Source organism: Schistocerca serialis, chromosome 7 (assembly GCF_023864345.2).
Source record: "Schistocerca serialis cubense isolate TAMUIC-IGC-003099 chromosome 7, iqSchSeri2.2, whole genome shotgun sequence".
NCBI lineage: Eukaryota > Metazoa > Arthropoda > Insecta > Orthoptera > Acrididae > Schistocerca > Schistocerca serialis.
In genome coordinates, this window is record NC_064644.1 from 258,137,817 (window position 1) to 258,157,384 (window position 19,568).

The following is a 19,568-nucleotide window of genomic DNA, read 5'->3' on the forward strand; positions in this document are numbered from 1 at the left end:
TTCGGGACATACCTAATGTGCAGTTAGTGGGAGACATAGCACTTGCAGTTGCACAGAGGGAGGAATTGGGACACGGCAATGGTCCTCGTCCAAGACCCGAAACGGATGCCTTAGTTAAGTGCAATTGATTTCACTGTGACCAGTAGGATCACAATCAGGGCTGGGAGGTGTGTGTGTGGCCTCCATTTTGCACAAAATGAATGAGGCATCATAACGTTGAGTCTATGCTGATAGTGGCCATGACATTGCATGATGATAAGGAGAATGTTCAAAAGGCCGAATTCAAATGTGAATTGAGCTGGAAACACACCAAGTATTGTTGGGTAAAAGCTGGAATGGACCCCATGGGGAATCGGGACACAATGACCACGTTAGGGTATAATGTTGCTGCCCTGCAGTGGATAGAATAGTGAAAGTTGGACAAGTACAGTGCCCATTGTTGAAGGTGATGGACAGTCCAGTCTGGTAAATGATCCTCAGGGCCAGAGTTAGGAAGCAATAGTTGATAGCCTGTGACAAGATGAATTTTCTGACTATAAACAGAGAATTTAAATTTCTGGACTGCACAGATGTTAATGAAGACCTCTTCTATTTGATATTAGTGTTGCTAGGATGTGGATAAGGTGTTAGAAGCATATGTAGTTGGCCACTCTGGGTCATTGGGGTATTTTGGGATAGGACCAGACCAATACCGTGAGTTACTACCAGTGGCAGACCTGGTAGTATGTTGTAAAGTGTGGTGCCTGTGTAATGTAAACTTTCAAAGCCTGGAAAGTTTGTTGACAGTAAGGTGACCGTTTGAAATGCACACCTTGGTGTCATAGCTGGTAAGGGAGTTTAGAAAGGTTTGCCCTGAAACAGCCATAACAGTTGTTATTACCCAGAAACATTTGTAGGTCTTTCACATTCACATATGTCAATGTTGTATGCGTGAAGGAACACTTGTGCAGGTTGTATGTGAATCCTTTTGCTGTCAACCTCTGGAACAAGAGTTCAAAGTTGTGCCATGTGGCGTATTGAGCACTAGGCAAGTGAATAGGAAAATATGCCTCTGCAAGGTCAGTTTAATTGAATAAGATGCCATAACCTAATTTGCAAAGGGTTCATCTGGAGGTTGGTGGGGGATAAATTTCTACTTCACCCTCTGCATTTATTTCACTTTCCTTTTGAGTCAGGGGCACCGGGTGATCTTTGGAGAAGTGCAGGGTAGTGATCTTTGGAGAAGTGCAGGCTATGTGTTGCCTTAAGAGCAATGTAAGCTACGAAATCAGTCACCTTCCCTAATCCAGGTGAGAAGGTTTGGGCATATCTATCACAGTCTTTAAAAAAGAGTAAGGCACTTTGTACTGCATGGCATGTACTGTTTAATGAACCATAAACCCAAAAGTGTGGAAAGACTACCCAAAAAAACATTGTCCACCTTGGTGTCAGCTACCATAAGAAAAGTTACTGAACAAGTGACTTGGTTGTAAATGGACATCAAGATGGATGCAGAGGAGCTGGCGTGGGATCACAGAGTGATAGTACACAACGCTACTACAGAGGGCACATGAGCGCTGGCAAAGCCACTGACCCAAGTATTTACTTGCTGGTGGCAATAAGCCTGGATGGACAGTTCTATTACTGAGTTCAACTAATGCTGACCAAGCCTTAGCCTCACATTGTGCTGTTCCCATGAACTCAGTTCTTAGTAGATCACATGCATTGTTTTCCTCCGTGCTCATCTTTTATATGATGTTTGGGCATTCTGCTCCCCCTGAGATTGACTTGCACATCAAGATTCTATCCCTCTTCTAGGTTTCAGCTCCATGGTTGGTCGATGAGTCACAGCCTGCTAGAACAGTTGCATTGGTACCAACATGACAGTTTGTGGCCTTGTCACGCCGGTACAGACACTAAATGAGTAAAACTGAAAGTTTTTCTAACAAGGTCACATGATGGCAACCATAGCCCCAAAGTTTTTGTCTCGGCTGCCTGCAAGGGTGATGACCCTAAATTAACTTCACTGAGTGTTTGCCTATGAAGGAATCTAAGTAGAGTTGCTGAGCTGTGTTCTGAGAAATCCATTTATTGCTCGTTTGGTTCACTTCCACAGGTAAGGGCATGGTTGCGGCATAACTGCTAGGGAATATCTAGCAAGTGTCCCTTTTTGCCTTACCTGTGGCCAGATGTATGCCTATTAGGGCACATGCTGCATACGTGGTGAAAGTGGCATCCCCTCCATGTTTCCTGATAATGCGCGTCCAACAACCAGCCTCGTCTCCAGGAGACTGAACAATTCAACATATCACCAATCTTCCAGTGGCTCATAGTGTTACCGTAAACTGTTGATAAAATTTGAACAGTTTACCTCCCTTTGTTTAGCTCTCTTTATAGTAAAATAATGTTATTTGTTATGTATCTGTTTGCTTAACATTTGGTCCATGGTTTATTTTCTGTGTAAATGCTTTTTTTAATCATTTAGTATGGTTTTATAAGATTTAAGGTATACTTGCGCTTCAGCTATTGGAGACTTTTTTTTACAGATTATATGCCCACTAGTGTTCCCACTTTGTATATAGGCCTATTTAGTGCCCTTCATGTCACCAGTATGTTGGTTGACCTTCGTCATGCAGACTATGTACCATTCTTGAGTTGACAGTCCACTGTTTGCTATTCATCGCATGTATCATATATTATTAGCAATGTCACTCTGTTTCATTGATTCTAAAACAAAAGTATGTAGAGGCTCTCAAGCTTAACTATTTTAAATTTGGTTTAATAAACATGTTTTATTTCAGCTGTTCAATCTTTGTACATCTCTTTTTAACATTCTTGCTTTGTTTATGTATTTTTTGCCAATCCTTTGTAGGAATTTACCATCCAGTTCATTTTGATGTTGGCTTATCAATGATTTTAGCCTGTTTCACTTCTGAAGATGACATTTTAAACTGTTGAAGCCAGTGAAGTGAACTTTTGCAGTTGACAACTGACACTTTATCTTTGTTCAAATATTCTGCAGCTCCTGAACTGCAGCTTTGAACAAAATTATATTCCGATTTCTTTCAGTGTTTTAAAGCATTATTTTCCATTTTCATCAATCAAAAACTTTTTCCATCAGCATCACCATGTATCCAGTGCTGCCTCTTTTTACTCTTCCTCTTGTGAATCCAACTTAATTTGTCTTTCTTTTTTTTACAACTAGTATCGATGAGCAGTGACTTTGACAGCATGAGATATACAACTAGTAGTTCTCTAATGCTTGCACCCCTTTGCTGTTATCTTCTTTGGTATATAGATGACCAATGCCGTAGAGACCATCATCAATGTCATAAGAAAATATTCAGACTATGTATCCACAACAGTATATTTGGTTCTTGAGCAGTGTCAGTCTCTATATCATACCATCTTCTAAATATGTCATCACCTCACATGTTATCCCCCTGCTCTCTGTTTCTTTTCCAGTTATCATTCTTCCTTAAATTTGTTTTTGAAAACATGTTTCTTCTTACTACTATCCAGGGTTTACAGATAATTACTAATAATATGTGTTCTTGAAAGTCATTCCAAAAGTAGAACAGAAAAAGCTCTTAGATCATTCGTATGAACTGTAATTGTTCTTTGTGTGTTTATTTTTTCCTGTGGTAAATGTTTTTCTTCTTGCAGGATAGCCTACGGTGCAAGAGCTTTGAATGAAGGTGGATTTCAAGCATTACCAAAGCTAACATTTCCTGGTGGATGCCTTATTGGTTGCGCTGCAGGCTTCTTAAATGTTCCTAAAATAAAGGGTACTCACTATGCGATGAAAAGTGGTATGCTTGCTGCAGAAGGTATCTTTGAGGCACTTGATGAAACATCGGAAACAACAGGTTAGATATTTCATTTCCCATCTTTGTATATGAATTCCCCCACTGTGGTTTCTATCTGTATGTTTGTACTAATCCCAGGAAATACTGTTGGGATTTTAATACAGATTTCACTAATAAATAGACTGATTCACAAAGAAGGTTTGTGCATATAATTTATAAATATTTTGTGCATATTGACTAAACTATGATGAATTACAGTCCCCCATAGTGTGAAAACAATGCCAATGTCATCTAGTGGTGAATGGCAGAACTCCGTATTTGCCTTCTGACCTGCGAAGCAGGCCATATCATATATTCCTAACCAGAACAAATTATTTTGATACAGAGTTAATGTTTAAGAGATGTGGAGGGAAACGTAGGGAAAGTTCACACAGAAAATGTAGCTCATGCTGGACTTGTGCTGGAGTGGGGCAGACAGAACCTCATAGCTTCCATCATTGCCACAAGTTGTCACCCCAAATACCAGTTACAATCCTGGTTAAACAATTTAAGTAATGTGAAAGTGATGATATTTGGTTACCTAACATAGTTCTTTGAATTTTGGTCATAACTCTATGCAGTGGCCTGTAAACATAATTACCAGTCGGACAAGTCATCTGGACATAGGTTCAGTGTGTAGCAGTACCAGTTAAGAAGTTTTTGAAGAGTTATAAAAAAGAAATTGGGGTATGTAGAGAAAAAATGTTTTTATTTTCAAAGTTAGTAGTTCATCCCATCTTACATTCATTCAGTGTTGAAAATAAAGTCCTCAAAATGGCAGCCATTAGCAGCAGTACACTTTTGGGGACAATCTCTGAAGTTTTAAACAGCTCATTTACACAAAATGGAGGATATGGTGATCACTCTTTTAATAATCTGCCCCCTTAGTTCTGGTAGGGTTTGAGGGTGATGTTTAAACATCTTTTCATTCAAATATCCCCAAAGAAAGAAGTCACAAATGCTCAAATCTGGTGGCTCAAATTTGATGACTGCACAGGCCACCCCACATCACCCCTTAACAAAGCCAAATGTCCCAGAAATATTTCTCTCAAAACATGAATTTCGGGCTATGTGAGCTCCCATCCTGTAGGACCACAAGTCCCTTATCCCTCTTCTTCAACAATCTTCTCCATTTTTGGGGTGCAAAAAATTTTGCAAGCACTGAAACATGATGTCCAGAGTTTGTGGTCACACTCACATGTTCCTCCTCAAAGAGGTATAATACAGCACACCACGTTGTTCTGTTAGGAGAATGTAGTGGTCTTTTGTGAATAATTCTGGGGTTACTTTCAGCCCAGTAGTGAAAATTTTGTTTATTTACAATGTCACTGAGGTGCAAATGTACCTCGCCACTGCTAAAGAAAGCTGTTGCCATAGGGATCCATATAAGCATTTGCTCACAGATTTTTGGCAGTATAGCCTGCTGGTCTCAATTCTTGTGAGCTATGATTATTTGGAAGAGATGGAAATTACAGTCAAAATGCAGCATCCTCCTCAAACTGTTGTTTGAAATCCCCAGTGGAACATCATACCTTCAAGCAGAACTTCTTAGCAATTGCTCAACCGCTGCTCTCACCAGCTGCACATTTTCTGGTGTTCTGATGGACCTGTGTTGGCCATGAGTACCTTTTCTTAGTGTGCTACCAGTTTCCTCCAATTGCTGAAGTCAGGACCAAATTGTGTTCCCATGAGGGAACGGCATTGTTGCGTGAAATGTTGAACCGTCACTGAAAAGCTCTTTGCATTGCGATCACAAAAATTCACACGCACGATAAAGCCCTGATGTGCTCTGATCCAAACCATATTGATTACTGAAATACGTTCACTGACAGAACAAAGGGAGCCCTGGTGAAACTGTCTCCCCCACCAATGGCTGAGCAGTTATCCCTCAAAAGTGCTTAGCTGGTTCTGTCGCACCCTGTACTTAGTGCTACCTGTCCAAAGTGGGGAAGCATCACTAGTTCAATAATATTTGTTGAAATTTTGGAACCCATTATCATCTTGCATACATTTTCCATCCTAGCTAGCTATAAAAGCCTGTATGACATATTCAGTGTTTGTTTAGTTGCAATAATATGGAAGTGCTGTGTGCTGAGTAGAGAAAAGAAAGACCATAGGATGATAGGAACAGATGGTGTCAGCAAAATATCAGGATAGGAATGCATTAATAAGCTAGCTCCCATAAACTCGGGCAGGTGTATAGGCAGCTGCATGTATGCCCCACCTAAGTCTGCACCTCTAATAATTAAATCCATAACTTCTTTTTTTCCCAAAAAGAAATGGAGCAGTCACCTAAAACACAAAAGCCAAGAAAGGCCCAAAAAAGTGAGATGGTTGTTGAACTTCACCCTGTTTGAATGAGGCAATTGGACAAATGCTTCACTTGGTTTCCGACAATTTCTGAGAATTAGGCGAGAATACACATAGAAATTGAAACTCACTTGACACATTTTGTTTCAGAGTCCATAATAGAAACCAAGTCTCCATTCTACAAGTGCACTGGTCCTCTCTAAACAAATATAATGTATTTTATCAATACATATCACCCATTTAGTATCAAAGAAACCTAATGGCAAAAACAGTTTTTTGAAATAATTCGATTTAAAGTTTTTGCTCGAAGAACTGAGTAAATTATAATAGTTTTTCACAAACTATGGTAAATAAAAAGTATAGGCCTATTTCATTAACTGTTATTTTCTACTAGGTGTTACATATTCTAGTCATTCGGTAAACTTTAATGAAATATTTTATGAAATTATGCACGTAGTTACATTTGTCCTATCCTTTACTTAATGGCTGCTGCTGTATGACATGTGAACATCAAACAAATAATATGCAGCTTTAAGCAATATTATCATATGAAAGATTATTGCAGTTGTGTTCATAATGTATTTATAAATATAGGTTACACAGAACAAGCTATGGGAATGTGTGTCAGTGCTATTTAATGAGTACTATAAGCAAGAGAACTGTTTGTCAGGAAGTTTATCATCAGTATATGATGGAGAATACATAAAAGCCATTATTATTTTCACTTTGCATTAATTGTCTGCAGTAATACTGAATTTACACTAAATAATTAACAGGTAAAAGAAATAATATTTTGTTTTGTAATCTTCACATAACAAACATAGGAAATCATTTTAACAAAACACAGTGCTCCCTCACATCTGTTTTTGGCTTACTGTGTCAAGAATAATACAACACAGACATTTAAATGACCCAAAATTAGTGGTTTATATGAAATAGCTAAGGTGATGAACTAGCAACAATTATAAAGGAGACGAACAAAACCAGGGTGTATACGTGGACGAGGAAAAAAAAAAAATCCCGGACTTTTCCCGGATTTCCCGGTTAAAAATACACTTTCTCCCGGATGAAAATACACTTTTTCCGTGTTAAGTAACAGTATACTTTTCCTCGGAACTGTAAAACTTATCAGTCCTTTCAATGGTTGTGGTTTTATACACCGGCGTAGAATTTCCCGGCACTTTAGAAAACGAAACTCAGGGGATAAAAGACGTTTTGGAAAGATGTCTGATGTGCAGCAACATGTACACTGCATATTTTGTATTACGAAAGCATAAACTCGAATTCCACCAAACACCACATGTTACTTTCTGACAAAAGGGCTGGCCGAGGTGGCCGAGCGGTTCTAGGCGCTACAGTCTGGAACCGCGCAACCGCTACGGTCGCAGGTTCGAATCCTGCCTCGGGCATGGATGTGTGTGATGTTCTTAGGTTAGCTAGGTTTAAGTAGTTTTAAGTTCTCGGGGACTGATGACCTCAGAAGTTAAGTCCCGTAGTGCTCAGAGCCATTTCAACCATTTGTTCTGCAAGGCGATTAACGTTTGACTATCAGAAAGGTGGAAAAAAAAAATCTACAACTAATGACATATTTTAGCCTTCTGTAATTATGTGAACATATTTTGATTCACTTGATAGCTACTGGCCACAGAAACCCGTTTTGTTTCCATTTTACGTGAGAGCAATTAACAAAGAGGAAACAGCAAAATCACTTAAACGTAAACACGAGTCACGTGGAGACTACCACCTCTCCACTATAACTCAAGACTGTTCTGTGCATCAGGTTCGGATCTACGATATTTCCGAACCGGGGCAATATTTGATAGTGGCGCTGCCCCTCCGTCAAGCGTTTGAGGTAGGACACCAAAAATTTAAAAAATCAACTTTTCAAAAATACCTTCATTTTGTAGCGCACATCTCTCTGAAGAGTGTGATAGATAAAACATATATGCTCGAGGGAACGTAAGACATGTTATTTGGTCTATGTGCCGAAGAGCAGTGCCATGCCTCTTCACTCAGCATTCTTCCATCGCACGCCTCTGTATTTCGCTCTGTGGAATTCGTAAGTGTAATATTTTGTAATAGGTGCCATCAAACTATATTCAGGTCAGTGGAAATTAAAATGTCCTGTGGTGCCTCTCCTGCTCCCAGTCGGCCGGTTTGACATCCTGCCCCTCTTTAAAAAAAATCTCGCAATTAACACTGGATAGGATTATCTGTAACAGGCAGAACAAGAACTCTTCAGAAAATTTGCAATCGTTACTGCCTATTAACTAATAACTTGCTGTTTTGTATGACATAAAATTAAATATAGGATACATAAAACGAGTAAAGACATGAGACAAGTGAGACGGTACACATTTCTTCAACCCTTAAGTCCTTGCTTTTTTCTCTCTCTCTCTAATCTTGCCACAGCTTTATATGGCGTACTTTCCTTTCTCGAAAAGAATATATTACCCTATCAAAGTTCGTCAACGTTTTTCTACATGAAAAAACGAAATGTTGTTGCCTAATACTAGAAAAGCTGTTAATACAAGTAGTACCCAACACTGGTGTGGTTTCTCGATCTGTTTACGTCAATTTGCCACTGTCTGCTAGATAAAACGAAATAAGCCGACCTAATTTTGCAGCAATTGTTACAACACACACCAAATAAACGGGACTGTTTTGGCACAAATGGTCATTTTTATAACAACACGACAGAATATAATGCACAAGGTACCAATATCAAATGACTATTAGGTCCACTACAAGCAAAAAGTTTGATGTTAGGAAATAGTTTCACATTTCATTCATACTCTCTAGCTTCTGAAGAAAAAGCTGAAGAGAAATCTGTTTACGTGATTTTGTCACTGTCTGCTAGATAAAACGAAATAAGCTGGCCTAATATTGCAGCAATTTTTACACACACCAAATAAACGGGACTGTTTTGGCACAAATGGTCATTTTTGTAACAACACGACAGAATATAATGCACAAGGTACCAATATCAAATGACTATTAGGCTTACTACAAGCAAAGAGTTTGATGTTAGGAAATAGTTTCACATTCATACTCTCTAGCTTCTGAAGAAAAATATGAATCCCCACCCCCACCTACCCAACTCGAAACAGCCACCCGGGGCAGATATCCCTGTTTGCCTCCGACCCCGAGTTCCAGGCTTGTTACACATACGTAGGTCTGGCAGCTTAGGCGCATCAGTAAAATTTTTCCGGATAGCATCTGGCTGCTTGCTGCTAAACTCCTGTAGCCAGAAGCGGGAGAAGGTACTACTCACACGCAACTCAACTCCACATGCGCATAAGCTCGCTCGCAACCGCTCATACGAATCTAATGGAAACAGTTGTGATGTCACGTTCAGCGGAGGCAATTTGTTGTTATGAAATCTTGCATAGTCTTCCTAAAGCCTTTGACACATTTTGCTGTTGCCAGACGCTTGCATGAGCACTGTGTTTTGTTCTTGTATATGTTGCATTTCCCTTGCAACTTTAGTTTTATTTTAGTTTTTTTTCTCTCATTCCATGTTTTATTGCTGCAGTATTATTCTGCAGTAGCGAGATTAATATTCTTTCTCAGAGTGTTGGTTCTTACCAGCCAAATTTACAAAAATTTAACTAAAAACTAAAACAATGAAAAATTCCCGGGTTTTTCCCGGTTTTCTCCCTGATGGAGAAATTCCCGGGGTTTTCCCAAAGCTCCCGGTTGTCCCGGGTGGTATACACCCTGAAAACAGAAAATAAACAGGAAGTCTATTCCTGTGATTCTTTCGCGTTTTCCTCATTTTCTAAATTGTTAGCAGCATTGAGTCCTTGATATAATGAGTGACACCTAGAAGGTATAATACCCTTATTACATAAATCTATACTATCTTTTTTCTTGTCTTATGCAGAGAGGACTGTCATATGCTGGGCACACATAGCATTGTCTTCAGGTCCTGAATTTGAAGAATTTTGCAGGCCATGTCTTTCCGTGGTGTGCAAAACTTGAAATTCACGATCATCGTAGGAATACTTGAAAAACATCATGTCAAGCTGATCTTTCCTATATTGCATCCAAACAATTTTAAGCCATTTCATAGTTTCTCCCTTTTCAGCAGTTTTCCTATTCCGAAATATTTTCTTCTGAAGCTGGTTGAAATCTAAAATTTGAATGCTATTCATTTCTGTCACTCTATACTTGTTGGAGGTCATTCTTACAATTGTATACCCGCCAATGGGATCAAAAACATCCACATATTTACTTTTTATTTCGATGCTCACTTGCACTTAGTCTACTTCCATTTGTGAATGTCCAAGCTCAAGAAAGTATTGGTCGATAGTTGGAATAATGTCCAGTGTATTCACTGCAAGCACACACACAGTGCTCATGTTGGCATTTGTGTTCTTTCCCCCACATGTATCAGAATACAGGGTTGTCGGTTTTCCTTGTGCATGATTTTTTAAAAACAATCCCACAGACATGAAGCCACCTCTATAGACTCCCTATTTGCTGTTGTCTCATCCCACATGTAGCAATTGGTTTTGTTTTCAGTCACCTTGGACAGCCAAATAACCAGAAAATATTTGGGGATCGATGCATACAGATCATGAATGGTGCTCACTGAGGTGAATAAAACTTCAGTCCAGTTCATCGATAGTTGCTAGAGTGCAATAGTGGACTCTGTTTTATGTTGTTACTCACACACTTCATTCACCAACAGACACCCATGATGTATAGAAAACTGCATTGAGAATTACAAGACAAACCAAGTCATTCATTGTAAATAAGTGCAGTCTGCCAAGTTGTAAGCCACTCAAAACTGAGATAAATGCAAAGTCCCTCAATAAGCAGGTGAATGCAGTTATGAAAGAAGCTGAGTGAGAGAGGGGGTAAGGGAAATTCAAAGTCCAAATAATACTCAATGGTGAACTGCAGGAAGTACAATGGTGAGGAGAACAGTGCTGCCATTTTGAGTGCCATGCACCTCTTTAAATATAATTCATCAACAGTGGTCATTTCCATGTGACAGGCTCTTGACAGTGCCATCAATGAAATGGCACAATATGTAGCAGTCAGTCTCCATCTCAATATCCAAGTCTCATATATCATACACTATTTTGTTTTCTCCTAATACAAAACACAATGGATTCATGATATCCAAATCTTTTGATAGTGGGAGGGGGGAAGGGCAGTAAAGATATGCTCATGAAGCAAATGTGTCAACAAATGCATTCCCTGTTAGGAACTTACCTGCACCACTGGCTGAGAATAGTCACTGTTAGCCCACTTAAAACCTTAATATTGGTACCCAAATGATTACAGACCCCCGTTATTCTCCTGTTCTGCACAGATGGAGGACTACAGTCTGGATAATATACTCATTCTGTGCAGTCCGCACATAAACATGCACTACAATAAAGAGCCGTTAAAAATAGACTCGCCAGAGAATATGAAATGTAGTTCAAGCATTGAAGCCTTTCTTTCTGATTATAGAGTTTATAAAGGGCTTCGCAACAGTAATTCTACCAGGACGTTTTTTCTCCTTGTGGTTTTGTTTATTGCATTGTCCATCAAATAAAAAGGTTAACTTACCAATATAAATAGGCACTGCTTGTCAGTTGCATTGCTTTACAATAGTAAATAATGTTCTCCTGAGTGGTTTTCTGCAAATGGTCTCACTCTCAATTCCAAAAAGACATAGCACATTCTGTTTGCACATCTAGAGATACTACACCAGCAATAAATGTAACACACTGTGAGGAAATAATAAGTAGGGTAAAAACTTCAAAATATTTGGCATACATACAGATGATAATTTAAATTGGAATGAACAAGAGTTTGAAACCTTTAAATAACTCAATTTACCCATATTTCCACCCAGAATCATTGCAAATCTTGCGTAGAGACATATCAGTAATTTAAAATATTTTGTTTATTTTCATCCAATAATGTCATATGGCATAAAGTTCGGGGGTAAGTTGTCCTTAGGAAAGAAAATGTTAATGTCTCAAAAACATAGTTTAAAAATATGTGGTACTCGCCCAAAATCATCTTGTAGACATCTGTTTCAGAAGTTAGGCATTTTGACTACTGCTTCACAGTATATCTATTCTCTCATGAAGTTTGGCGTGAATAATCCACCACAGTTGAAAAGGAACAATGGTGCACATAATTACAATACTAGAAAAAAAAAAAGATATTCATCACTCCAATTGAAGATTTCTTTAGCACAAAATGAGGTGCACAGTATTGCCACCAAAGTTTTTGTGTGCTTACCCAAGATATAAAAAATCCATCAGTCTCCAGTAAACTGATGTCCCCCTTGCCCTGTATCCAACAATTTCCCTCCCTCTACCCTATCACCTCATACCAAGCCATGCCTCCACATCATCTTCTTCACGCGCTGCACCTCACCAGCTCCAGTACCCATGTATCACGGGTGTAGCCCAAGCACCTACCACCCTTCCTCCTGCATTCCTATCCTACACTTTTGAATCCACTATGTCACCTTTTGGTGAATACGGGTACCACTACTATATCGCACATATATAAAATTTATGGCTTTTGCTGTTATGTATTACTTAATACTTTGTAAAAGTTTATTTCACAGAATTGTGCCACAATGTTATACTATGACCAGATGGAGATTTTATTCTGTTGCAGGCATTGAACCAAAATCTTATGAGGATAAAATTAAGAATAGTTGGATTTGGTCAGATTTAAAAAGTGTAAGAAATATACGCCCATCATTCCATAATCCATTGGGATTATATGGAGGGTTAATGTACTCTGGCTTCAGTTTGGTGATTGGAGGCCGAGAACCGTGGACATTCAGTCATGGTGGTCAGTATACTGTTTCTTTTTAAATCTGATATTCTTAGCAATAATGAGTGGTGTTGCAAATTTTCTGTTGATGTTATTGCCGAACGCCAAGACTTTGGTAAATTTTATGTTCATTATACATCGTGTTACACTAATCACCTATAGTCAAAAACACCTGAAGTACTGAACAACGTGTTTCAACAGGGTCTATATTGGTAGTAGGCAGTATCCCATTTAAGAACAAACTCTGCAGCACAATAGTAATGACTTTTATTCCTTCTCAACAAACAATCACATTTTCTTTTTTCTCATTTTTTTCATGTTTTGATGTCTTCTGATTTCTTTTATTTCCTGCCTCTCTCTCCTTCAATTTATACTTTTTTATCTACCTCTCACTATCTGTTCCTTTTGACTTTCATTTTTATTTATGTTACTATTTTTCAGCATATCCTCCTGTCAACTGTCCCTTTTACGTTGTTTAAATTGGCAGTTCTTCATCGTATTTATATTGTCATCTTCCAGTGTTGCTTTCTCTCTCGTCCTATTTTACCATCTCTCACTGTACACTATACTGATTACTACTACCATTAATTTACAAGGAAACTTACACTCCAAGACTTTTTCTGAAAGAATTGGCTTACTTTTAGGAGCCAGTTCAAAAATACAGCAGAAAAGGGAACACCATAATTGATATTGTTAGAAAAATTTGTTTGTATGAATGGAGATTTAAAAATACCCTGGCGTGCACCTAAGTGATGAGTGTTTATTATGAAAACTTCCTATGGACTTGGTGAACTGCATTTGGTGATACAACATTCTGTGGGCGACCTAAGAGACCTAGATATTCAGTTATAAAATTGTTGTGTGTGTTTTTGTTCATACATCCTAAAATAAATAAATAAAATGCACCATGGAGTTGTTATCCAAATTGGATGGAAATTGTTAGATGTGATGAACGTGTATAGGCAAATACAATATTATAATTTCAGAAATGTTAGATCATTTATTCGAGAGAAAGAGCTTCATGAATTAAGCAAGTCAGTTATGCGTTGGCCCACCTCTGGTCCTTAGGCAAGCTTTTATTCAGCTTGGCATTGATTGATAGAGTTGTGGGTTGTCCTCCTGTGGGATATCATCCCAATTGCTATCAGAGTGGTGTGTTTGATCGTCATAATCCTGAGATGGTTGGAAGGCCCGGCCCATAATGCTCGAAATTTTCTTAATTGGGAGCGATCCAGTGACCTTGCTGGCCAAGGTAGGGTTTTGAAAGCACAAAGACAAGCAGCAGAAACTCTCACTGGGTGCGGGCAGACATTATCTTGCTGAAATGCAAGCCTAGGATAGCTTCCCATGAAAGGACATTCAACGACTCCGTCAATCAGTGCCAGGCTGAATAACTTCTCGCATAAGAACCAGAGGTGTACCAACGCATTACTCAATCTGTGAAGCTCTTTCTCTTGAATAAATCATCCAATGTTCCTGAAATTGTGCTCATTTGTTTGTCTATTCTTGTGCATCACATCTACTGATTTCCATTCCATTCAGATAATTCCTTCTGGTGTGTAATTTTTTTTGTATTAGAATTTTTATGAATATTTAACATTTATATAGGACTCCCTTAAATAAGAATGTAAAATGGCCAAGTATGCCAATTACTGTGATAAATTTTTGATTATCCTTGTTTCCTCTTATCCTCTCCTCTCATTCCAATGGATTAAATTTTTTTGTTATATTATGCCTCGAGTAATTAACCTGTTTTTTCTGAAAACAGGTTGGTTTTATGGTGAAGATTCCAGTATACTATACTATTCCTCACTCTATTGGCTACAAAACCTTAGTTTTCAACACAATCTTGTTCAGTGCAACAACCTTGTGTTGCTTGTTAAATAGCATTATCATTCTATCTACATCTAATTGTAGTATCCTTACAGGTATTTTGCTGAAATTGAATAATCCCATTAACTTATGCATGAATTTCTTTTTGCATCTACACACTTGTATGTACAAATACTATGACTTGAGGCAACACTTCTAACTCTTTAGTAATGTGGGGATAGATCAGTACTCAGCTAATAGAACAGGCATTGAACCATACATAAACATGCAGAAAAGGACAATAAACAGCTAATCCTGATTGGGGTGAGAGGGAGAGGGAGCAGCTACCTGTCTGCTGCTGTGAGTGGTGGTCGGGACAGGAGGAGCCGGGGGGTAGGGAAGTAAGGCCTCCTCACTCTCTCCGCTCCACCTCCTGCTCCAGCCTTCCATGCCAACTACCAAGCTCACAATTTACCCCTTGATCCTCAGCAGCATGAGACAAAAAACGTGTGTTTTTTGGAAAGCAGTTTATTATCTCCTAGATATCTGTCTGCTCCTCAGTATTGTTGCTGTTTCTATGTGTTTAACGATTTTGTATCCTCTTAGATGTGACTATATTCCTCCCTGACTTTTCCATTGGTATAATCCTCACTTACTTTCACATAACTAAGCTGAACAAAATGATAAAACTGATATTTTTCTTTTAAGATCCTGACTGGAAACGACTGAAACCAGCTTCAGAATGCAAGCCTGTGGAGTACCCTAAACCAGATGGTGAAGTGAGTTTTGACTTGCTAACATCAGTAGCTCTGACTGGAACTAATCATGAAGGTGACCAACCACCACACCTGACATTGCGTGATGATACAGTGCCTGTTAAACGAAATCTTGCCATTTTTGATGGTCCTGAGGGTCGCTTTTGTCCAGCAGGTAAGCATAAATATTTTCTCAGTAAGTGAAATAATGTCAAGGCAACCACTCATCTATAGCTGACTGATGCATGCCACACAGAAAAATGGAACAGCAGCAGCCTATAGTAGAGAGAGAGAGAGAGTGTGTGTGTGTGTGTGTGTGTGTGTGTGTGTGTGTGTGGACTTCTACTAGTAGAGAAAGAGAGAGAGCTGGAAAGCTAGTAAAATACAAAATACTGTTTCTGTTGCGTTTCTATGTGCCACACATCAATCAGTTATAGTTGTGTGGTTGCCTTTCCTTTGTTTTATGCATTATCCATCCAGGAATTTCTACTGTTAACACTGCTTATGAATACTAAAAATCTGGAGGTTTGGAGAATAACGTCAGTGACATGCAACAATGAATTATCTTCTTTATGAAAGAAACAAAAACACACAAATTTGAGGGAAGGCTAATGGCTGCTAAAATGCAGTGGGAAACAATTCATATTGAATATATTTCACCTAGTATCTCTCTCTTTATGAAAGAAGGGATGTTAGCAGATGAACCATATAAGAGTGTCAGAAAATTGACTTACAGAAATCATATTTTACACATGTATGTTCAAATTGGAAATGGTTAGATGCCTCGAATTCAGCAGCGTTCAATAAGTGATAAACCTATTTTTTTCTGAAAGCAGGTTGGTTTTATTCTGGATTCCAGTACACTACACTATTCCCCAATATTCTGGCTACAAGACCTGAGTTTTCAACATAATCTTTGTTCAGTTTAACAGCCTTACGCCATCTTACTGGGGGAGGGGGGGGAGGGGGGGGGGGGGGCGGGGGGGGGGGGGGGGGGCGGGGGACTGTATGCCCACATGGTAACATTGGTGATGCTTCACAAGTAAAAGATAAACATTAATAAAAAGTGAAGCAACTCTCAGAGACCTAAAGTGTACACTGTATTAACAATAAACTATCGTTGTGGCACTCAATAGTTTTGTATTCTCACCAGCTGAATGTAACATGTAGTGCAAGACACAGTGGAAGGCAGTCCAGTTACAAACTTCCCCTATCTACTAAATCCTGGCGGCCAGTGAAATTTTGTCTTTCACACGTCTGCTTGCAATGAACAGCACAGACCAGTGGTACAAGCTCTCCTCCTGACTGTAAAGGGGGCAACTTCAGTGGTGATACAGTTTTATTCACTGTTGTCTGCTGCAACACTTTGCAAGACCTGGAACAGGGAAAGTGGTTGCCCTCTCTCTGCTCCCATGCATAAGAAAAATAATCCCTTACAAACTCCCCTCTCCCCACCCCTAACTCTCTCTGCACAGAGGTGTCTTCGGACATGGTGCATGATGGGCACTGTTGTAAATTATAAGACGACTACTAATGTGAAAAAAAGATGTTACTCCCTCAATTGTATTAAATAGGTGCTGTTTCTCTTTTGCTGGTATAGTCATTTGATTACATTGGTATTTTTCGAGGAAATTAGTAACTACAGAGGGCAGTTTAAAGTTCACTATTATTTTTTATGCAGTTTTAAAATGAACACTGTTACTTGGCTCAGAGCTAACAGGCATTTTCAATCTTTGAATCTAGATAATCTGATAAGACTGTCTAATGGGGTATATTTTTTATTATCTTCTGAAAAGATTACGATTCCAAATTTCTTGGTTTATGTTGGGTGGGAGATTGTTGAATACCTTTCCACCAGAGTAAATACCCTCCACTCTGACCCCCAAACTGGGAGACAAAGTCTACATGAAAATTATTTTTGTGCCTTGTATGGTGATTGTGCAAATCGTAGTTAGCTGAAGCTGATTTTTATTATCAGCAACAAAAACCATTAAGGAGGCACAAACCATTTAGGAGTACTGTAATTCAATTAAGTGTAAGAAAGAAAAGTTTTGTAATAAACCTCTAGCAACATGCACTCTTATCTGCTTTACACAATATTATTGCTGCTCACTTTTCCTGAATAAGTTGAACTACTTCATTTACTAAAGTACTACAAGGTCACAAAACCAAATTCCATGACACGACAGGGAGCAAAAACATGCAAAATAAACCAATAACCTTATCTTTAGGCCAACAGAACGAGAGAGACTCCTAAGAGCAAAACATGCTGATCACTGAGCATGTTGATTATCAGTTGACTACAACTGGAACCAACAAATTTTACACGTAGTGTTTCATTTACTTCATAAACATTACAGTCTACATGTGGTGCTAGCAGGTAATTTTTGCTCTAAACATTGCAAATATCACTAATTTTTTGTATTTTAGTGAGTAAAAAGCTGCTGTACAAGTCACAGTTAATTACAAGTTTGGTTTCAGTGCATCTGCAGCTGTAGAAATGTTAGCATATGTGTTCACAGTAATTAAGGGTCAAATGGTGATAGAATACCAGGGACAAAAAAGTTATATACTTAACAGGTGTAGAAGTTTGAAACTGGTATTTGGTTGCAATAATTACACATCTGTTGTTTGAAACTGATAAACAATATTTTATTCAACATAATCCCCATTGCTATTTATACATTTCTCCCACCTCAACGGCAGGCTGTGAATGTCATGCCAAAAAAACAGTTATTCTTTTGAAGCAAACCAGTCAGAGAGCTATTTTCGTACACAACATTTTCATATGAATTGAAGCGTTGTTCAGTGAGAGCGTGTCCTAGTGATGCAAATAGATGATAATTGAATGGAGCCAAGTCTGGAGAATAGGCTGCATGCCCTAGTATTTCCCAACTGAGCGCCTCAATAATTTCCCTGATGCGTTTTGCTGTGTGCCAGTTCCGGTTTTTGGAGCCGTGTCCCCCTGTCCCAACCTGGATTCAGCCGGGACACCTAAATGTTTTGGTTTTTACAAATCTAATCTAAGTCTCGGTCATGGGATGTTTCAACAAGTTAACTTTCCATATCATATCCCGAACCTAACATACCACATTATAAAATGCATTTACATGACCTGTCTGCTGATGTGTCCGCAGCTCGTGGTCACATTCTCGCTTCCCGAGCACGAGGTCCCAGGTTCAGTTCCCGGCGGGGTCAGGGATTTTCCCCTGCCTCGAGATGACTGGTGTTGTACTCATCATTTCATCATCATTCGTGAAAGTGGCGAAATTGGGCTGAGCAGTGGTTGGGAATTTGTATGGGCACTGATAACCTCGCAGTTGATAGCCCCCCATACCAATCATCATCATCATCATCATCATCATCGTCATCATCTGTCTACTGATGCATTCAAGCTCGAGACCTTCAATAATAATTGTGCTGAAGTTGGTATTACTGAGCTGGAGTTTCCTAGTGGTGGCCCTGATAATTCAAATTTCAGTGTCACAAACAGTGTGGTAACTCCGCTTTTAATTAACCCTCAACTGCTATGGATCGTCTCTGAGGGCAACAAATTTTTTCTATTGTGATATATGACACACACACGCAAATCGAAGTGGGCTCTTCCCATTGGAAGTGGCACATGGATGCCAGAGCTGTGTGTATATGTCAGTGGCATCACAACTTCCAAATGAAAGGTCTGATTTTAATGCAGTTTTTTTATTTGACAGTTGGTTTAATGAGAAGGGTTCTTAGCTATGTTCCATGAAAGTTTGTACAGCAGTCCAAATTTCACCAGCTAAATTTTAAGTAAAGAAGTTTTACACTAGGTCCCCTGATAAAAAGCTATATAATACAATTCATAAGAGCGACATCAAGTTACAGATTTTAGAGCTTAACATGTTGCCTACCAACTATGAGTTATTTCGTACGAGCGAACTGGCCAATGGTGCCTACTGTGAGTTAACGAGTTTCTGCATAAAGCTAGATACGAAAACATTCATAGCAAATACGTGTGATTTACAGGTTTTGGACGTCGGGAACAGGTATGGAAGTCATCTGGACATGTTGAAACAAAATTTTT

At 38.9% G+C, this 19,568-nt stretch overlaps 1 protein-coding gene across 1 annotated transcript in view; it reads left to right on the plus strand.

Annotated features, from left to right (window-relative positions):
- The window catches only part of LOC126412440 (electron transfer flavoprotein-ubiquinone oxidoreductase, mitochondrial), a 107,173-nt gene that overhangs the window by 47,032 nt on the left and 40,573 nt on the right, over positions 1–19,568 (plus strand). The window contains exons 8-10 of the mRNA XM_050082038.1: positions 3,646–3,848; positions 12,777–12,956; positions 15,459–15,680. Of these exons, the coding sequence (XP_049937995.1) occupies positions 3,646–3,848; positions 12,777–12,956; positions 15,459–15,680 (605 nt within the window). The remainder of the gene's footprint in view (positions 1–3,645; positions 3,849–12,776; positions 12,957–15,458; positions 15,681–19,568) is intronic.